General features: G+C 44.9%; 1 protein-coding gene across 1 annotated transcript in view; it reads left to right on the top strand.

The window, feature by feature from the left end:
- ASTN2 (astrotactin 2) overlaps window positions 1–19,248 on the top strand; it is a gene marked incomplete at its 3' end in the record, with an annotated part of 830,851 nt that extends 811,603 nt beyond the window's left edge. Inside the window, exons 21-23 of the mRNA XM_081066707.1 lie at window positions 9,216–9,316; window positions 10,967–11,166; window positions 19,138–19,248. Coding sequence (XP_080922833.1) covers window positions 9,216–9,316; window positions 10,967–11,166; window positions 19,138–19,248 — 412 coding nt within the window. The remainder of the gene's footprint in view (window positions 1–9,215; window positions 9,317–10,966; window positions 11,167–19,137) is intronic.
- Window positions 19,249–19,458: the final 210 nt, after the last annotated feature.

The following is a 19,458-nucleotide window of genomic DNA, read 5'->3' as shown; positions in this document are numbered from 1 at the left end:
GGAAGTTTATTGAAATGAAAAGTACGCACTTGAGAGGGAAGTGCAGGCGAAGTCAGAGAGCAGGTCATGCTGAGGACGTCCTAACCAGGGGTATTTATACGTCCTGGGGGCAGGATTTGGTGACGTCCCATTGACGTAGCGTGTCAGTTTACTCCCAGGTAGGTGAGCGCCTCAGTTTCCCACTCTTCCTTGTGTGGCTGCTCTGGAACTGTCATGGCGTCAGATGCATGCTGGGAGTCATAGTAACTGCAATGTCAATGAGATTATAATAACATTATAATTAGCTAAATGTCAGGTCCCGGTCAAAGGGATTAAGCCTTGCTGGATGAAACTGGGTCTTGTTCTGCAGCTGCACGTGCCAGATACAGCCCGTTGTTACTCATGTAACCAGTCAGAAGCCTCACGTTGTATCCTGGAGGGGTTTTCAATTTCCTAGGTTACCTATCCTGCCCCAAGCCCAAACTGGAGTTCAGATCTTCAGCGGGCAGTTGTGGCATTTAGACCCGGGGTTAGAAGAGCTGTGTGACCTTGGATAATCACCTGAACTCACTGATCCTGTCTGGAAAACAGGAATGATTTCTTACCCTGGCATCAAATGAAATCATGTCAGCAAACACTATTATGTTAAGTACTGTCAGAGCTCTAGATCAGGGTCAGCAAACTTTTCCCTAGAAGTTCAGGTAGTAAATATTTCAGGCTTTGTGGGCTCTATGGTCTCTGGTACAATTACTCAGCTCTGCCCCTATAGTGTGGAAGCATCCACAGAAAATATATTTTAAGAAAATGAGTCTGGCAGTACTCCATTCAAACTTTATTTACAGAAACAGGCAGCAGACCAGATTTGGCCCGTGGGCCACAGTTTGCTGACCCCTGTTCTAGATGCTTGGAAGTTGTTCCAGTTACTATTGACGACATAACAAATTACTTTAAAATGTAGTGGCTTGAAACAAGCATTCGATGATGCTGATGGATTTTGTGGGTTGAGTGTTCAGACAGGGCACAGCAGGTTGGGCTGTCTTTGCTCCATGAAGTCTGGGGCCTCAGCTTCAAGCCTTTAAAAGCTAGGGAGTGACGTGACTGCAGGAGCTGGAATTACCTGAAGGCTCCTTTGTTCATCCATCTGCATGGAGCCTGGGCTGCGATGAACTGAACACCAAGATCGCTGAAGTGCCGAAAGCAGCCTTGCCATGTGGCCTGGCTTCCTCACGCCAGGGTGTCTTGCATGGAGCCTCCGGACTCCAAGAGAGAACATTTCAGTGAGCGAGGTGCAAGTTACATAGCCTTTTATAACTCAGATTCAACAGTCACTCAGCGTCTCTTCCGCTGGGCTCTGTGAGTCAAGATACTCTTGAACGTTCCCACATTCAAGGTGAAGGGACATAAGAACCCCGCCTGTCAATGGGAGCAATGTCAAGGAATTGGGACTGGGGGCGGGGGGGGGTTGGGCTCATTTTAAAATCATTATAGAAAAAATTGATAATGTAAACACAGACACCATTGAATAACGGTAAATGCTTACTTAGCACTTAACCGTGGTCCAGGTACTGTTTTGAGTACTTTATTTCCCCAACAGCCCTTTGAAGGTGGTAATAGTATTAGCCACAGATTAAAGACAAGAACTGCTGAAGGACAGAGAGATTAATGAACTTGCCCAAGGTCATAACTTAGTAGGTTGTAGAACCAGCATTTGAACTCGGCTAGTCAGGCTCCAAAGACTGTTCTAAGCACGCCACGCCCTGCTTCCCTGTGGTCATGAAACAAGAATGCTTGCTCTGCTCCTCCAGCAGAGCTGGATTAACACCCCGAGTCTTTGGACTGCCGGGTGTCTAGCAAGTCCCCCTGCCAACAATCAATTACAAACATCATTGCACACCTGCTGTGAGTCCAGACTGTTCTGTACACCATGGATAGGCCAAGGAAAGAGGGAAGGGACTCAATTTTGCTCATAAGAAACCCAAAATATGAGAGGAAGGATTGAATTCTGATTTAATTCTCACAACCCCATGCATGCGATGGAACCTTTGTCCCCACTTTACAGATAAGGAAACCAAGGCCCAATGGTTAATTTGCCGCTTACCCAGTCACTGATGGAGTCGAGATTTAAACCCAGAATAGTCTGATAGGCAAGCCTGTGCTCTTTGCCATCCACTACAGTGGAGAAAGATCTGGAATGGATAGCACCATCTCTTTCGGAGGGAAAAATCCCCAGTCCCTAGAATATCAGATATAGACTATCCGTGAGAGGTGACCTTGGTTCAGTTCTCTCACTACAGAGATGGGGTTGGGGCGGGGAGACTGAGACCCAGAGAAGCGTGTCCCTGGCCATCCAGCTGCTGAGACCCAGAGCTGAGGTGGGACTTGGTGGTTTTCCCACCGCCCCCAACTGCCACATTGTGCTGGGAATGGCAGGGAGGGGAGTGACGCTTGTCAGAAGGAGGGGGTGGCGAACCGACGGGAAGTTGTTTGCCAAAGCTGCGTGGGGGAAAGGAGCATTTTACAAGAGCAGGGCCTCTGGCCTGGAAACATCTGTTTCCCTTCAAATCAGCGAGGAGACTTTTGCCTCCCCTGAATGCCTAAATCATGTGCCGGCTGGGGAAGAGCAGGCGTTGGCCTGGAGACTTCAAACGCATTCTCCGGTGCTCTCGGGGACCTGGTCCTGAGCTGGGCCTCTGGGGCTTTGTCCCTGCTCTTACCCCCTGTCAGATCCGTGAGAAGCTCTCACCGCCAATTAACTTCTCAGTTTCATTCTCTCACCCCTGCTGCGAGGGGTCTGGGGGTCTTGGATGGGACCAACAACAGCTTCCTGTCTACCTACCCTCCTCCAATCTCCACAAGGACAACTTACCGTGGGTGGAGGGCGGGACTCAGAGCTCTGGGCAATGGCATAATAAAGATGCTATTGAGAACATACCCACAGTGCTCTGTCACCGATCTCACAGGCCAGGTGTCACAGTGAATGAGCACTTCCATACTCCATCTCCTTTACCCTAACAACAACCCTACACAGTGGGTTTCAATGTTATGATGCCTATTTTATAGGTGAGTAAATTGAGGCAAGGCCTCATACAGCCAATACGTGGAGAGACAGAATTTACAACCAAATTGCCCAATTCCAGACCCATGCTTTTAGCCATTCCATTCGTTCTTCTCCTGTAATAATCCTTCAATCGAATCACCTTTTGTTCAGTTTACAGGTAACGACCGATTTCCAGACAAGGAAACTACTGCTTCTTAGTTGATGGAGTCCTTTGTTCAGTCATTCATTCACTTGGGAAAGTATTTGCCTGGCATTCCACAATTTAGGTGACTGAGCACCAGATGTAGGTGGATAGAGATGGGCAGAGCCATATTCTGGTTCTGAAGACATTTACACACTCATGGTCGCAAGAGAGAAATGTATGGGCACTGACCTAATCATGTGACATGTGCTGTGACAGGGCACCTTGTAGGGAGAAACGCTTCCTGGAAGAGATGAGGTTTGATTGATGCTCTAAGAGCAAGGTGGAGAGGGTCAAGTGAAGAAGGGGAGGGGTGAGCCAGACAGAGGGTACAACTCACACAGAGGCCAAAATGTGGAATCCATGTCCTGGAATCATTAACAGATGGATATGGTCCTACTATGAAGCAGAGTAGAAGCAGATTGGTAAACCATGCTGCCTCTGTGGCCGGAGTTCATTCGAGGCTCAATGATAGAGTCCTGTTCGATGAATGACCCTCAAGGAAACGTTTAAAAATACTTAGTGTTTCAGCAGTCAATCCCAAGGCACTTCCCCACACACTGAAATCCCAATACACTAAGACCATATTGCTTTAGGCATCCAAGATCTCACAGCCCGCTGTCTGGGACGTGGACTCAGGTTTTTAGCCACCTTAGCCAGTGTTCTCTCCCCTGAAACAAGGTCAGAAGAAGAAATAGCAAGAGTTTGAGCCTGGAGCTCCAGGTTCCTAAACAGCCCATCCCACTTCATCCTTGGAGATACCTTTCTAACAATAAAAGTACCCCATAGATGCAGTTGGACCTAAGTTAGCCAGCTGTATAAGGAACAAGGTAGTGTCTAGAAAAAAAGCACTGGAGGAGGAGTCATAAAATCAGTGTCTTTACTCTGAACCTACTGGCAATGGGTCCTTGTGCAAAGTCTCTTTCCGCTCTGGGCCTCGGGTTCCCACCTGTGACATGAGAATGTGGAGTTTGGTGGTGGCTCGGGAGTTCTAGTTCAAATTATCAGTGGATCTCAGCCTTCCTCGATGGGCAAAGAAAAGATGAAAGAACTGAGCGGAAGATAGCTGGTACCCTGCTTGATCCCCTGAGAAACCCAGAGATCTGACTGTGCCCTCTCTCAATCTTTCCCTCTCTTTTTTTCCACTCTGCTCCATGGGTGTCTACAGGGGTCTGCTTCTCAATCTCGCCCTCTCTCTTCCTCTCTTCCTTCTCCGCATCAGGGCTGCCACTTTCCTCCCCTCCAGGCCCTGCCCGGTCCCCTAACAGCTTTCAGATGTGTCTCTGGAACAGTTCTACAGTTACAGCTGAGACAGGCAGAAAGCGTATGGCCTTGTGACTTTTGACCCAGGCCTGTGAGGTTGACATCTTCCTCTTTCTCTACCCCTCCGCCCCCACTGGCAGGGTGGCCTGGGGCCTCCTGCATCCTGAGGCCTCCACTGACAGGTCTGAATACTCCAATAACACAAGTGGAAGCTACCTTTTACAGAGCAAAGATTGATTCAACGAGACCTGTTCCAATCATCATATCATTGAGACCTGATCCCCAACTTGTGAGACATGGATAATTTCACCCCACTGTACAAGTGCAGAGGCTAAGGCTCAGAGAAAGTGAAGTGAGTCCCCGAAGAATGCTCAGCCAGCAACTGGGGAAAGCAAGGGTGCTGCCCAGGTGTTTATAACTTGAAAACCTACGACTACTTCTTCCCAGCATGCTGTTGTTCATGCTGCTTGGCTAAGCAGAGAAGTAACCCTGGAGCCTCTCAGTGGAGGAAATGTCCTACAGGAGCATCATGGAAACCTACGTAGCCAATGGTAAAACAGTGTTTAAAAAAAAACAAAACACGCCACTTCCTCCTGTTTTCAGGCTCATTCACATACTTCATTCACAGGAGCCTTTCATGTTTCTCTCAGTTGAAATGTATCTCCTTCTCTTCCACTCCAAGAAAGCACTTTCAAAAGGTGTGCTCTTGCACACATCAGTACTCTTTATATGGCCTTTATAAAATCTGCAACTTAGAAGCCACTTCGCATGCGTCAGTCCATGAAACCCTTGACACAGCCATGCCCTGTCTCTACAATTATCCCCATTGGGCTGACGCAGAAACGGAAATTGAAAAATAAGACATGATACGCTCGAGTTCACTCATTCGCTCAACCAGTTAATGAGTGCCCACCCTATACCTAGTACCATGTTAAATGCCAGCGGTATAGCTGTACCCACGCTGAAGTAAGCACGCGTTAGGAGCTATGGGCTGGGTTTGGGTCCTGCCTCTGCCACATGCTAGATGCGTGGTTGTGTGGGTAGAAAGTGCTTACACAGTGTTGCCCAGTACTGTCCTTACCTCCCCACTTTGCCACTCGCTTCTTCTCACATCCCGGAGTTTCTTTGTGATCTTGCTTTCAATCCCTGAGCAAGACTTCCCACGCGTACCTCAGGTTGTACTTCACTTATGTTTCACATCCGTCCACACTGACCTGATGCCGTAGGCGTTTCCCGCCCGTTCCTCACGTAGTAGCTGTCCTGATGATCAGACGAACTGCTGTGGCATCGCAGCGCTTGTGTTCTAGTCATGCTTATTTCACTTCATAATTGCCCCAAAGCACAGAGCGGGATGCTGGCAATTTGGAGATGCCAAATAGAAACCATAAGGTGCTTCCATTAAGTCAAAAGGTACAAGTTCTTGACTTAATACGAAAAGAAAAAAAAAATTGTACGTTGAAGTTGCTAAGATCTATCCATGAATTTCCCTAAAAGATCATATTATAGGTAGGTATGTATAGGAGAAAAAAACCTTTGTTTTATGTATAGTGTTCGGTACTATCTATGGATTCAAGCATCCACTGAGGGTCACAGAATGGGACCCACAGATAAGGGAGACTTGTATTGTACAACGTGGTTACAAACATAGTTTTTGGATTCAGGCAGTCTTAAGTTCTGGTCTCCTGCAGCCACTTACTTGATATGTAATAATAAGTCAATTACTTGACATCTTTGGAACCAATGTGCTTATTGGTACGATGCAAAGAATCATAGTACCCAACTCATCTAGTGTGAAGGTTAACTGGAATGAATAATGCAGGTAAATGACCCAACACCTATGAACACTCGTTAGGTGGTTACCATGGCTATCATTACACTCAGGAAGTGTGCTGGGTGTTTGGTCCCTGAACTTAAACTGACAATCCTGCAAGGAGGGACTTGTTTTTCCCGTTTCCCATATGGGGAGACTGAGGATCAGAGAGGACAATCAACTAGCCCAAGGTCATACAGCTAGTGAGCACCAGAACCAACGTTGCAATGAATGCCCACTGGGCGCACGGCTCCTTCTGCTTCCCCACAACATGCCAGCAGAGCTCTGGGTGACCTGTTCCTGGCCTGACCCCTCCCCAAGTCCCCTTTGCAGCAGGACAGAGCAACAGCTCACTGCTGACATTCCTGCACTGATAGAAGGTATCTCCGTGGCTCTGTCATGGGCCTCGTGGCATTTGTCCCATAGCAACAAAGAATGTGGAGCATATGTGGTTATGGGGCTTGTTGCCAGCCTGACTCGTGGCATCACAAACACAGACCCGGCATGACCGATTGATGAATTCTTTTGTGCGCCAAGAATATCAACTTCCCATTGCTTGTTATTTCAACCGAGGAGGAAAAGACAGGATGGTACTACTGTGTTGTCTTAATTACAGTGAAACTCAGACTCAATGTCAAGGAATAAGTTAGAAACATTCTTGGCATGAGGTAAGTACCTTTACCGATTCTTTAAAAGAGAAATTGTTTATTTTTAAGGAGATTTTTACACACACACACAAAAAGACAAAGGGTCTTTTCTCCAGAAAGATCCTGGCTTCTGCTTACTGTGACCCTTGTACCAAGAAGTTTCCTGGTGCCTTGGGTAAAAACAACCTTTGAAGCGTCAGCGGATGAGGTATCCAAGATGGGAGGGCCTGTGTAGACACTCACGTTCAGACCCTCTAAGCCAGTGAGCGGTAGAAATGGAGCAACAAATGGCAACTGCGAACAAAAGGTATGGGTTTTAGAGCAAGACAAACCGTGGTACAAGTTTCGACGCTTTTCATTATCTAACTCTGTGCCTTTGGACAAATTGCCTAATTTTTTGATCTTCAGTTTTCTCTTCTGGAAGATGGAGATTATAAGGGTGATTGTTTGAGCAGGTTTTCCTAAGATTAGAAAAACATACGGAATGGCACTATCTCAAAATAGTTAGAAGTAGGCAAGTGTACCTAATGGGATTATATTTGTACAGAGTTGATGTCCACAGACCTTTGGCCAGGAGACAGTAGCTGACAGATTTTAAATTAACGGGCTTTGGAGTCAGACAAACCTCGACCTAAATTGCCAGTCCCAGATATTGCTGTGTGGTTCTGGGCAAACTGCCTCCCCTCTCTGAACCTCATATAAAATAAAGACAGTAATAGTAGCTATCTAGGATTCTTTGGGGGAATTAATAGTGATAATGCAGGTAAAATGGCTCAGCTCAGTGCTTGACACATATTAAGGTCTTAGTATATATTAATTAATTTGTACAACTAACTCATTTATTAAGGGCCTAATATGTGCAGGCGATCAGGACCCATCATTCTGAAACTTAGAAATTATACCGTCATGCCTATTTTATAACATGAAGTGAGCTGAGGTGTTGGGGAAACAGGAAGAGAAATAAGGCCCCTGGGACTGCTGTTTCTTCTACTTGACCCAGGCACCCCTCTCCCCACTCTGCACTACGGCCCTTATCCTTGAAGACTAGTGAAAGAAGGCCTGCCAAAGACAAGACATTCAGATGCTCAACTCAGACTGCGCCTGAACTTTAAGGCCCACCTCCTTTTGGAAGCCTGCCTTACTCACTCCTTAGGCTTTGTTCCAACACAGAGCTTGGATACCTGAGGGTATGAAGGGTCAGAGAGCCTTCTCTAGGTAGGCCAGAGGATAGTGAGTGCTCTAGACAGAATTCTGTGCCCTCGATCAGAACTGAATTTACCAGGTTTGTGAATTCTCAAGTCTCCCTTTCCAATGCCACACTGGCTGTCTCTCCCCCCGAGTACAGCACGGAGCTTTAGGTGACACCACAGAAAGGTAGGGCATACCTTGTACCTAAAATAACTCCAAAATTTCCTGTCATGGCACACAACGTCCCCACTCACCTTCCACCACATCTTATTTTGCTACAGCTACACCAGCTGTCTGTTCCTCCAAGAGTCCTGGATCCCTCTCTCTCCTCAGGACCTTTGCACTTACTGCCGTCCCTGTCTGGAAGGCTATTCCCCCAGGTCTTCCTCCCATAAGCCAGTTCCTTCTCATTATTCAGTTCTCAGCTCAAACTTTCTCTCCACAGGAGGCCTTCATGGACAAACCTGTCGAAAGCACCCCCATCCCCCTCCACATTAGTCTTTTTCACATTATGCTATTGTATTATTTTTCACATTTACCATTCTCTAATATTTTGTTTACTGTGTCTTTAGCTTAATGTGAGCAGAGACCTCGACTCTCTTGCTCATCTTTATAACCTTAGCACCTAAAATAATTCCTGGAACATAGTGAAGACTCATTAAGTATTTGTTAAATAAGTGAATGACACAATATGTAAGTGAGTATATCCAGCTCTACGGGACAGCACTGGGGTTCACTTCTCAAGCCCTGCACCGAGACTGCTCTGTTCCTCAGTAACTACCTATGAGGCCGTGGAAAGAGACGTAGCCTAAGTCTCAGTTTTCTCATTAGTGAAATGTAGGTGATAATATCCAAGCTTTCTAGGCTTGCTTACCTATAAATTAAGAGATTTAGTGGAAAATGCCCAGGAGACAGTCGGTGCTCAGTAAATGCTTTGTCATTATCATTCTTTTTTCCAAGTCATTTCTCCTGCAGCCTGAGTGTTCTCCACCACTACTTCGCTATGAGTTTTTGTTCCTCCTCGTGTTGAGTGTCCAGGGCCTTGTCTGAACTCACAGCCTGGGGCTCTGTTTTCTTGCTGTGCTGCAGGTTCACTCTGTATGCTGTGGATACACGAGGGAGACACTCGGAGGTCAGCACGGTGACCCTGAGAACAGCTTGTCCGCTGGTGGATGACAATAAGGCAGAAGGTAGGTGACTCATTTCTTCACTTCCCAGGTAACTCCCATGTTATTTCTCTCTAAGTGCTGCCCCCAACAGTCACTAGCCACCACCCTTTTCCCACACCCTACACATAGTGGAATTAACGAAGATAGTGAAGGGACTGAGGGGGCAGGAGGAACGCAGAGCTCCATTAATCAAAGGCATGAAGGAAATCAAGAATGGCCAGCAACGTCTTTGCCAGTGGAAAGACTTGCTCCTCTTTTATAGAGTTTCTCCAAGTCTTGCCTTAGAGGCAAGGAATGATGGAGGGCCAGAGCCCACAACTGTATCCTGGCCCTTGGCCTAGACTTCTTAGAGAACAATCCCACTTTCTTTCACTTCGGTGTACACTGGAATTGGCAAATTGGTGGCACCCAGAAGACCACTGCACCTTGCCATGCCCGTGCAGACATCATTAGCTGATCACAGCACACTTTCATCAATAGCTCAGGGATGGCCTCTGGATTTTCTGCACAGAGCTAAAGTCAGTGACTCTCAGTCAAGAGTTTAATGAGCAAGATTAAACCTTTTTTTCTGCCCCTGGTCCATGAAGCTGTAAAACCAGACAGAACACCTGAAAAACACAGAACCATTCCGTCAGATCCACCTTGCACTTTGTGCGTGGGCAATGTGTAGATGCAGTCTTTACGTCAGGACTGGCAACGACATGGTCAAGCAACACAGAAGAGATACAGTCTCTGCCTTTTAGGAGTTCACATTTCAAAGGGACAGACGGACTTTTCTACAAAAGGCTCAGTCGTAAGCTGGATAATAAGTGTGTTTTATGCTAGCAGACAAGAGGAGACGGTGAGCTGTTGAGTTTCAAAGGCAAGGGGATTTGAGGCATTTCCCTGCTAACTTATTATTATTATTTTAAAATGACACATGCACATGGTTTAAAAAAATGTTTAAAAACAATAAAAGTCAGAGTAGAAAATAGTACAAATTAAATGCTCCTCTCATCCTGACCCCAAGACTCCCAAATTCTCCTAGAGGCAACTGTCGTTAGGCAGTCCCTTGAGGACATATATAAGTTTTGACCAGAGTCATCAAAGATGAAAAGAAAAAATGTGCTTTTTACTCAGGAGAGCAGCCATGATGAATTTCAGCGACCCTGACTGTAGGAGTGGCTGAAGGAGTTTGAACGGCACAAAGTGTCTGGATTTTCTTTGAAAGATGTTTGAAGGAAGACCTCTCAGACATGATCACAAAAATATGTTGGAAATATGACAGAGGGGAGATAGAAGGAGACTGTTGAGATGATTCCAACACAGCTTACTTGAGCCTCTGCACTTGTTTGAAAATTTATATTAAACCAAGGACACAAAACTTATGTGAATAATTAAGCTTACTTTGTGCCAGGCCCTATGACAAGGACTTTACATACACTTTTTAATTTAGTCCTCTCAAGGCATCTCAGAATAGGCAGGAAATAGACAGAAGAGACAGTTAATAGATAGGAAAACTAAACAGAGCTAGTCAATGAGATATTCAGAATGGAATTACGTTTTTTTCTGCCCCCAAAGCCCATGCAAGTGAACTCCTGTGCAAATGTGCCTTCCTTGTTCCAAGACATATTTCCATCTTTACCTTTTCTTACTGTCCAGTGATCTGTGTCTGCACTTCTTTCCCCTCAGAGATAGCTGACAAGATCTACAATCTGTACAATGGGTACACGAGTGGAAAGGAACAGCAGACCGCCTACAACACGCTGATGGAGGTCTCAGCCTCGATGCTGTTCCGCGTTCAGCACCATTACAACTCTCACTACGAGAAGTTCGGCGACTTTGTCTGGAGGAGTGAAGATGAGCTGGGGCCCAGGTATGAGCATATGAGAGTGAGTGAAGGGGTAAATTATTCTCACTTCCATTTGACTTTACTGAGCCCTGTTCCCCATCGGCTGAGAATGGGCTTTTTCAAATCGATAACGGTGGCAGTCACCTTAGTCATGTCAGGAGCTAAAGATGAGAAATGGGCAAGGAGAAAGAAAGAATCTTGGCATTTTAGCTTCTTGGACTCCTGAAATGTCAGCTAACAGAGACACATCAGTGCTCTTTCAATCAATCACGCTGTTGCTGAACTTCCACTTCCAGTTTTAGAGATGGAAACCTTAGGCTTCTTGAGGGGATGTGTCCTAACCAAATCACGGAGGGGCACAGTGGGAGGGTCATGGCCCCTCATCCAGGGCTCTTCTTCCCACTCTTCCATAAGAAATCTGAGTTTTTCTGGAATTAAGTCCAATAGTGACCACAACTAAATGCATTCATAAATTCAACACGTGTTAAGGCGTGTTTTTTTTTGTCACCAGCAGTTTACTATGCAAACTATTGTTCTAGCTGCCACAGAGGACTCAGACATAACTAAGACAGAGACGATATCATCTGAAGTTTAATAAAGTAGTATATGAAATGATGGCTGCATTTCATGCCTTGCACCTAACAACAGTCATTCATCTACTTACTTATTCAGCACATACTTAGTAACACCTTTTGCATGCTGATTGAGACCATGCAGTAGTAAAAAGGTAGAAGTGATCCCTACTTGGGCATACTTTAATGTTGCAGGTAATTAAACAAGCAATTGCAAAGAATAGGAATAATAAGTGTCATGATAACAGAAGAATAGGGCTCTTTGTGGAGGGAAAGCGTGGACACCCGGTGTAGGTAACCCAGTGAAGGCTTCCCAGAGAGCTGAGAAGGATAAGTAGGTGTCATGCTTCCCAGAGAGCTGAGAAGGATTAAGTAGGTGTCATGCAAGTGGAGGGAGAGGAAGATGGGAGAGTTTTGAGCAGAGGGACTCGCCTGGGGAAATGCCAGAGGAGATAATGTTACATTAAACCAGGGTTTTAAACTCTCTCAAATTTTGGTTATTTGCCTAGAACATTTATGATTTCCGCCATATCACCATACCATATGTACTTTTTTCATCTGATATTTCTTTCTTAGATTCACTTCTTATTGAAAATATGTTTGAAAAGAATGCACTGTATTGTAAAGAGAAATGTGGCACCATCTAACTTCAATAGAAAATTAAACCTAAACATTCAACACAATGCAAAAAATGAAATGAAATGAAATGAAATGAAAATTAAAATGTTCAATTGCTGCAGAACCCAAAGCTCTCCCTTTAAAAAGGGAGATGAGCAAGTGTTAGAGTACTAAAGACACAGCCCCAAACCAAAACTCTTTTTTTTTTTTAAAGTAATCTGGTGGAAGGCAAGAGAATGAAAAAGGGAATCTAGCTGCTTTTCTCAGCGTGAGTGATTGTTGTTTAATGTTGGGTCTGTGATCATATTGCTACCCCCTAAACTCTTTTCCTCTGCCCCAAGGGAACTCCTCCACTTCGGTAAACACTGTGTGGAGGCACTGAAAGAATTCCCATGTAGTTGGAGCAAAGAGTGTGACAGCAGGGATGGTAAAAGATAAGAAGGGCAGGTCAGCAGGGGCTATCCCTGAATGCCAGCTAAGTAGGGTTAAAGAGTTTGGATTATCTCCCCAGGGTAATGGGAAGTTTTTCAAGTGTTTTTCACCGAGGGGGGATATTATCAGATCTTCAAGAGAGAAAGATTCCCCCCTCCGCCTCCACCCAGGAGGGCGGCAGTGAGGCCTGGTAAGCTGTCCTGATAATCAGGAGAGACCATGTGGTCTCTCCAGTGGTTCTAGGCCAAGATAGTGTCCGTATCATTGGAGAGAATTGCGTGAGTTCCTGAAATACTTAGTGGACAACACGTTGCGCTTTAAACAGCTTTAAAATTGTCCTGTAATCTGGACAAAGTAGGGTATCCTCTCCATTTTATAAATCATAAGGAATTGGAGGCCCCGTGGGGTTCGACAAGCTGCCCAGAGTGGCTACAGTTTTTGTTTGTTTGTTTGTTTGTTTGTTTGTTTGTTTGTTTTTTGTGGAGCCTGGTTCTGCCCTGAGCTCTAGCCCTGAGCCCTTACAACTCTTGCAATAACCCTCTAAGAATTTGAGGCCCTCAAGGAAAGAAATGAGGGCTTGGTCAAGGGATAAAGAAAGGGATGGGCTCCTGGGTTGGGCCTTATCTGTTCTATTGGGTCCTGGACTATAACTTTCTTCCTTTCACATGAAAGGAAGGTTCTTTAGATAAAAGCTTAAGGAGGGCAGACAGACAGGCAAAAGCACAGAGCCCCAGATGAAAGCTGCCATCTTGCCCATGGACAGGGAAAGGCATTCCGCTATACGGAGCTTTCCCCCAGGGCTCGGGCAGTTTGTGTGGAAGCTAAACCAGAGCTCCACTTCTGACTTTGTCCTTATAATCTTTGGGATCCTTTATGACCCTCCAGGACATAAATCTTTGGGAAAGGCCGCCTGGCCGCCCACAGGACAGCCCACCCAGTAATGGACTGTGATAACCCGCTAACCTCTGGCCAACTAGTCACCAGCCACTGTCTGCCAATCCCCACCACAGCTTCTGCCTCCGTGGGTCTTTCCAGTCTCTGGACGGTATCTGACATTCCTCCAACATCCCACACTGGCATGTCAGCAGGAATCAAGGCAGATGCATCCTAATTCTTCCTGGCACTGCTGATATACTCACTGAAGAATCTTGGACGCTGTTTCTCTCTGGCCCTCAGTCTCCTATAAAAGGATCAGGATGAGCTAGGACAGTGGTAGTTACATATATATTTTAGCTGTGAACAATTTGTTTCCTAAACAAATCTTATGTAGAACCCAGGTCTTAACTGGAATGTCATCTCCTTAGAACAGCCTTCACATTTTGCTCATTCACTCTATCACACCCTCATGTTTTAATTTTCTGCATTGTACCTGGTAGTTTTAGTATCCTATATTGCACATGCCTTTACTTATGTGTCATCTCTCTTCCCCACTACAATGTCAGTTTATGTTTTATCTAGTGATCCTTTATGTCCTAGTCACTCTTCTTAGTAGGTGCTGAATCATTACTTGTTGAATAATTGGATAATGGGATGAGTGGACGTGTGGACCAGATGACTACAGAGTTGCTCTGGTAGAAGCGACAGTGGGTGGTTTGGAGTCTCACCTGCCGGGTCGCCTCTTCAACTCCCCTCCAATACCAGGGGTCCCGTAGGTCTCTCTGAGCTATCAAGGGTCTATCGATCACAGTTGGAAACAACTGAGTTCCATGAACTCGGAGGTCTTTGTAGCTAAAAACAACAACAACAAAAATAAATAAATACAAACAACAACACAGCATTCTAAAAAATGCATTTTCCTTGCAAATAGTGAGAGACATGATGAGACTTCACTTCATTAATTTGTTGATTCATTGATGCATTTAATGCACTTCCTATGTGCTCGATGCTGTGCGGTGGGCTGCAAATACCTGAGAGAAGAAGACAGCTCCTGCCTTTGCAAGACTCAGCATCTAGTGAGCACAAAACTGGTCAGCAGGTAGTTGCAGTGTAACACGGCACAAGAAGCGTGCTATAAAAAGAGGGCGGGAAGCATGTTTTAGAGCAGTGCTTCTCAAACTTTAATGTGCATGAGAATCACCTTGGGGGCTTATTAAAATTCAGATCCACTTAGTGGTCTGGGATGGGTCTGAGATTCTGCGTTTCCAGCAAGCTCTTAGGTGATGCCAAAGTTTCTGGTCCAAAAGCACACTCTGAATGAGAAAGTTCTGGATGCCGAGAGCTGGTGCAACTAATCCAGACCCAGAACTCAAAGAAGAATTTCCGGAGAAGAAAGTGAAGTGCATGCTTAGAATTAAACGATGAATAGGCGTCCTCCAGGTTGAAGGTGGAGAGTATGCTCATCAGAACGAGCAACCAGAGCAAAGACCAGAGAGGGCCTGGCAAGAGAATATACTTCAGTCAAGATGTACAAATCTCACTGGGGCAGAGAGTTCAAGGTGAGAGGGAAATGTTAAAAAAAAAACAAGGCTGGAGAGTTCAGCAGAGGAGATATCATGATGGCTCCCGTTCTGGAATTTGTTCTTTCTCTCTGCAGCTGTGTAAAGGTTTTAAACAAAGGAGCAATTTGGGCAAATGCGTCATGCCTCCTCTCAAAGGTTAGCTAGTGTGCAGAACCTCAAAGTGTAAAGGAGAAAGTCAGATTGGCCTGGGGTCAGGAGCCTCGGGTTCATGTCCTGGCTTTGGACCCACACACTATGTGACCTGGCACAAATTTCATCCCATTCTGGGCCTCATTTATTACATAAAAAGACTGGATTCCCAAGTCCCTTCCAGCAGGAAACCAAGAAACCAGCAAGCCCTGAAGGTCATGGAGACCAGAGTACAGGCACGCCATGGACATCCTTTCACCTCCAGCCCAGCATATCCTGTTTCTCAGGGACCTAGGGTAGGTAGACTGGTAAGAGCATTTCCCAGGAGCAACCTGAGGGTTCATATCATGGGAGGAGCTCCAATGGGATTCTCTTGTCTGTCATCACCAAATCCCCGGATCTATGGTCACATACCGCCATAAAATGTAGTGACAAAAGAGCATCTCTTACCTCTGCCTAATAAATCTATCAGGCCCATGTCCTCCAGAGCCTGGTTCCCGTGGCAACCACAGGTTACTTCAAACAGCTGCTCAGAGAAGACCTGCTGGTACCCAGCTGTCCCAGCCATGTGGTTCCTATTAGGATACTTGAAAAACTGAGCTCATAGGTAGCCAGGAACCAGAATTTTCTCTCGTCAGAACATCCGTGACCATTCTTGGGCTTCTCAATCCTCTCAGTTATATTTAACTACAATGGTAGAGTAGGGAGAAGACAGTAAGCACTTGAAGAGATTTCGTTTCAGTGGAATTGATCTGTCTAGACTAGGAATGGTATATATATATATGATGTCAGCCCCTCTTGTTCCCGTGGCAGACATTGCTACTAGATCACAGAATTCATCACAGGCTCGGTTTAGCCTGGCATCTTTCTTAACAAACCAGACAGGAAGCTTTGCCCATCTGAGGAGCTGGCACATTCTATGACTATAGTCACTGCGTCCTTAGCGAAAATAGTCAAGCCTGGGTGGTCACTGTACATTCTTTCGGTCCAAGATTATACGAGCTCCTCCCTTAGATATCTTGGATTAAAATCTCTTGGAATTTCTAGGGCATTGGGGAGAAGAGCAAACTCAGGCTTCCAAGCCATATTCTTATAATATCGGATGCACTTTTCATTTTTTTTTAGCATATTTTGATATTTCTGAAACCAGGATGGATTATGCACACTGGATGTGCACATTAAGTGTTGTGTTCTTTTTTCTTGATACACTGTCATTAAATCAGTGGCATCTCTTATAACCGAAGATGTCTTAGAATGGATAAATACAGACAACACACACTATGACCTTGAACAAGTGTCTCATAGATCAGTTTCCCCACGGATAGTATAGCAAACTTGGTTATTATCTTGAAGTCGCTATCAGTCCCAAACTGAAGTCGTTTTGAGTTACTGATCTTTACCGTCAGTTTAGGAACGAACTCTTGGGAAAGTCTCATGGTTTCTTTCTTTTTATTTTAATTAAAGTTCACTGGGGTGACAATTATAAGAGAATTAGGAGGAGACCAAGCCCAATGGAAATATTTTCACATTTCAAACCTAGTGGAGAGGATATATATATATACAGGGGCAGTACCTGGCCTTCCGGTTTTCTGTTTAGTGGGGGTGGTCTGAGGTTAAATTTGATGTGGATCAATCCCAGTGAACTACTGGGAAGCCATAAAACTACGGTTTCATTGCATAGATCCATCTCATCAGCTTTAAAATACACGTGTATGGAAACATGTTTTCAAAGTGAAAATACCTTTATTGCATTTTGTTCTAAAAATAATTCTTGCTCATTCTCTAACATTCAAATGATGAATGTTATATAAAACATTCCTCCAGCCAATGGAAAGTGAAAAATTTGCACCACTGAACCCTCTATCCCCATTCCAGAGATAAAATCGTCAACAGTGTGCACATATCTTTCCAGATATAGATACGTGTATGGAAACATGGATATGAATAGGGAAACGGGTACAGGCTTAAGGCTATGTCCACATCTAAACCACAGCTCCATTTTTATCAATTCTGCTTGTGTAACAGGTATATACATTAGGTTCTTTTATCTGACTGTTGACACTAAACAGTGCAGGTCTTTTCCCATGGATGCATATGGAAACATATTGTCTTTTTGAAGGGCCCTTTACCATGCTAGTATATGAATTTAGTCCTCTCTTAAAGACCAACTAGGTTTCTTCCAGCTTCTTTGCTATTATAAGCAAATCTGTATAAACATTTTGCCCACTCGCCTGGTTATTTTCTAAGGTCCGCATGATACTCTTATGACATTTAATTTCCTTTATCAACCCCTGCTAGAGAATTCCTATATTTTGAAAACTAAGGACTAAGAATTTCCTCAGTTCAAGTCAATTCACCCTTCTTGTACCATCAGGCCACCAGGGGAACTGTACACTAAGAATCAGGTGGGAAATATTAATTGAGCACCTATTATGGGCCCAGTCCTTTATATCATTTCATGTGCACAACTGACTCTGTAGTTTAAACAACAGAGAGTCAGTGGAGCCAAGTAAATGGTTCAAGGTTACACAGCTAATAAGTGTCAGAGCCCAGATGCAACACATTGTCTTCTGATAGCAAAGCAGTGTTCGGTCCATTGTAACACATTGCCTCCCAATATATGTGTACGACTAAGGGAGAATGCACTAGGAGTCTCAACAGAGAAATAGACAAAACGCTTCAGCAACAAAGTGAAAAACATGACTTATGATAGCTGGGAAGATCTTATGAGGTCCGAAAGACCTCCTGAAGATGAAATTTTAGCATGACTTTGAAACATGAATAGACCTCAGTGAATGTGGTTCTCTCGTCTTAGGAGCTCAGTGCTTTGGCAGTTGTGCCACAGCAGGTCCTGATTTGAAGTGCTACTCAGATGCTCCGCAGATGGTATTTCTCTGTGAATCAAACCCCGGATTCCTTTTAGATTAAAAACATATAAACAAAAACAACAAAAATCTACTTCAACCCCCACTACCATTAGACGCTGCTGTGGTCTAAATGTTTGTGTCCCCCCAAAATTCATATATTAAAGCCTAATCCCCAATGTGATGCTATTGGGAGGTGGGGCCATTGGAAGGTGATTAGGTCATGAAGGTGGAACCCTCATGACGGATTAGTGCTCTTAAAAATGGGGCCCCGGAGAGCTCCTTTGCAGCTTTCACTACGTAAGGACACAGTGAGAACCAGGAAGCGGGCCCTTACCAACCACCCCACTGTATCTCCCAGTCCCATGATCTTGGACTTCCCAGCCTCCAGAATTGTAAGAAAATAATTTTTCTTGTTTATAAGCCACCCCATCTGTGTGGTATTTTGTTAGAGCAACCCCCTGAATAGACTAAGACAAACCTCTGGATTTGATCATCTCCAGTGAGGGAGAACCCACTGGAGATATGGAAGGACTCATTCTACATATCCAGGACTCTAGTGTTAAATTTTTTTATTATATTGAGTCAAAATGTACCTTCTGTCAATTTGGTGTGGTCAGTTACACTTGGGTGCCTTGTAGCAGAGATCTGAGATCCTGTTCTCTCACTCTGTTCATCCTAGTCAAAACATATGACCAGCCTCAGGCTCACTTTTACCATCTGAAGACTGGAAATAAAGTACACACTTTAGAATTGTGGTGAGAATTATATGTAAGATGGTGTGGCATAGACTTCTGGCACATAGTAGGTACTCTGTCAATTCTAGTCATTATCATCCCGGATGCTCAGTTTTTCCCACCTCCTGTGTTCAGTTACTAGAACATATAACCATGTGCCTAAATACCCCCTTCAGTGGACATTCCATTCATGCTTTCAGCACTTCCTCAAAAGACTTGCTTTTGAGATGACCTTCAGCAACATGATCTGGCTGCAGTTTGCCTATGTCGCTCTTACTGGAAGTGACCGTGGTTCTCCAGATGTGGCCTAACCAGGCCAGCATGAATAAAGTCCTGACTTCCCTTAATCTGCCCTCTCCACTCCTGGGGGTTGTATTCCAGTTTTCTGCAATCACATCATGCCCTTGACTCTCATGGAGCTTGAGGTCAGCTAGCACAGAGACATGTAAGCTCAACTCAAGGAGGCAGGGAAGAGGGAGAGAGGCCAATAGGAATGTTTCCTTATGGCCTCTTCTTTTTCT

This window comes from Rhinolophus hipposideros (genome assembly GCF_964194185.1).
Source record: "Rhinolophus hipposideros genome assembly, chromosome: 11".
Classification (NCBI taxonomy): Eukaryota; Metazoa; Chordata; class Mammalia; order Chiroptera; family Rhinolophidae; genus Rhinolophus; species Rhinolophus hipposideros.
The sequence above is the reverse complement of the archived record's forward strand: the minus strand, read 5'-3'. Positions and strand labels throughout refer to the sequence as shown.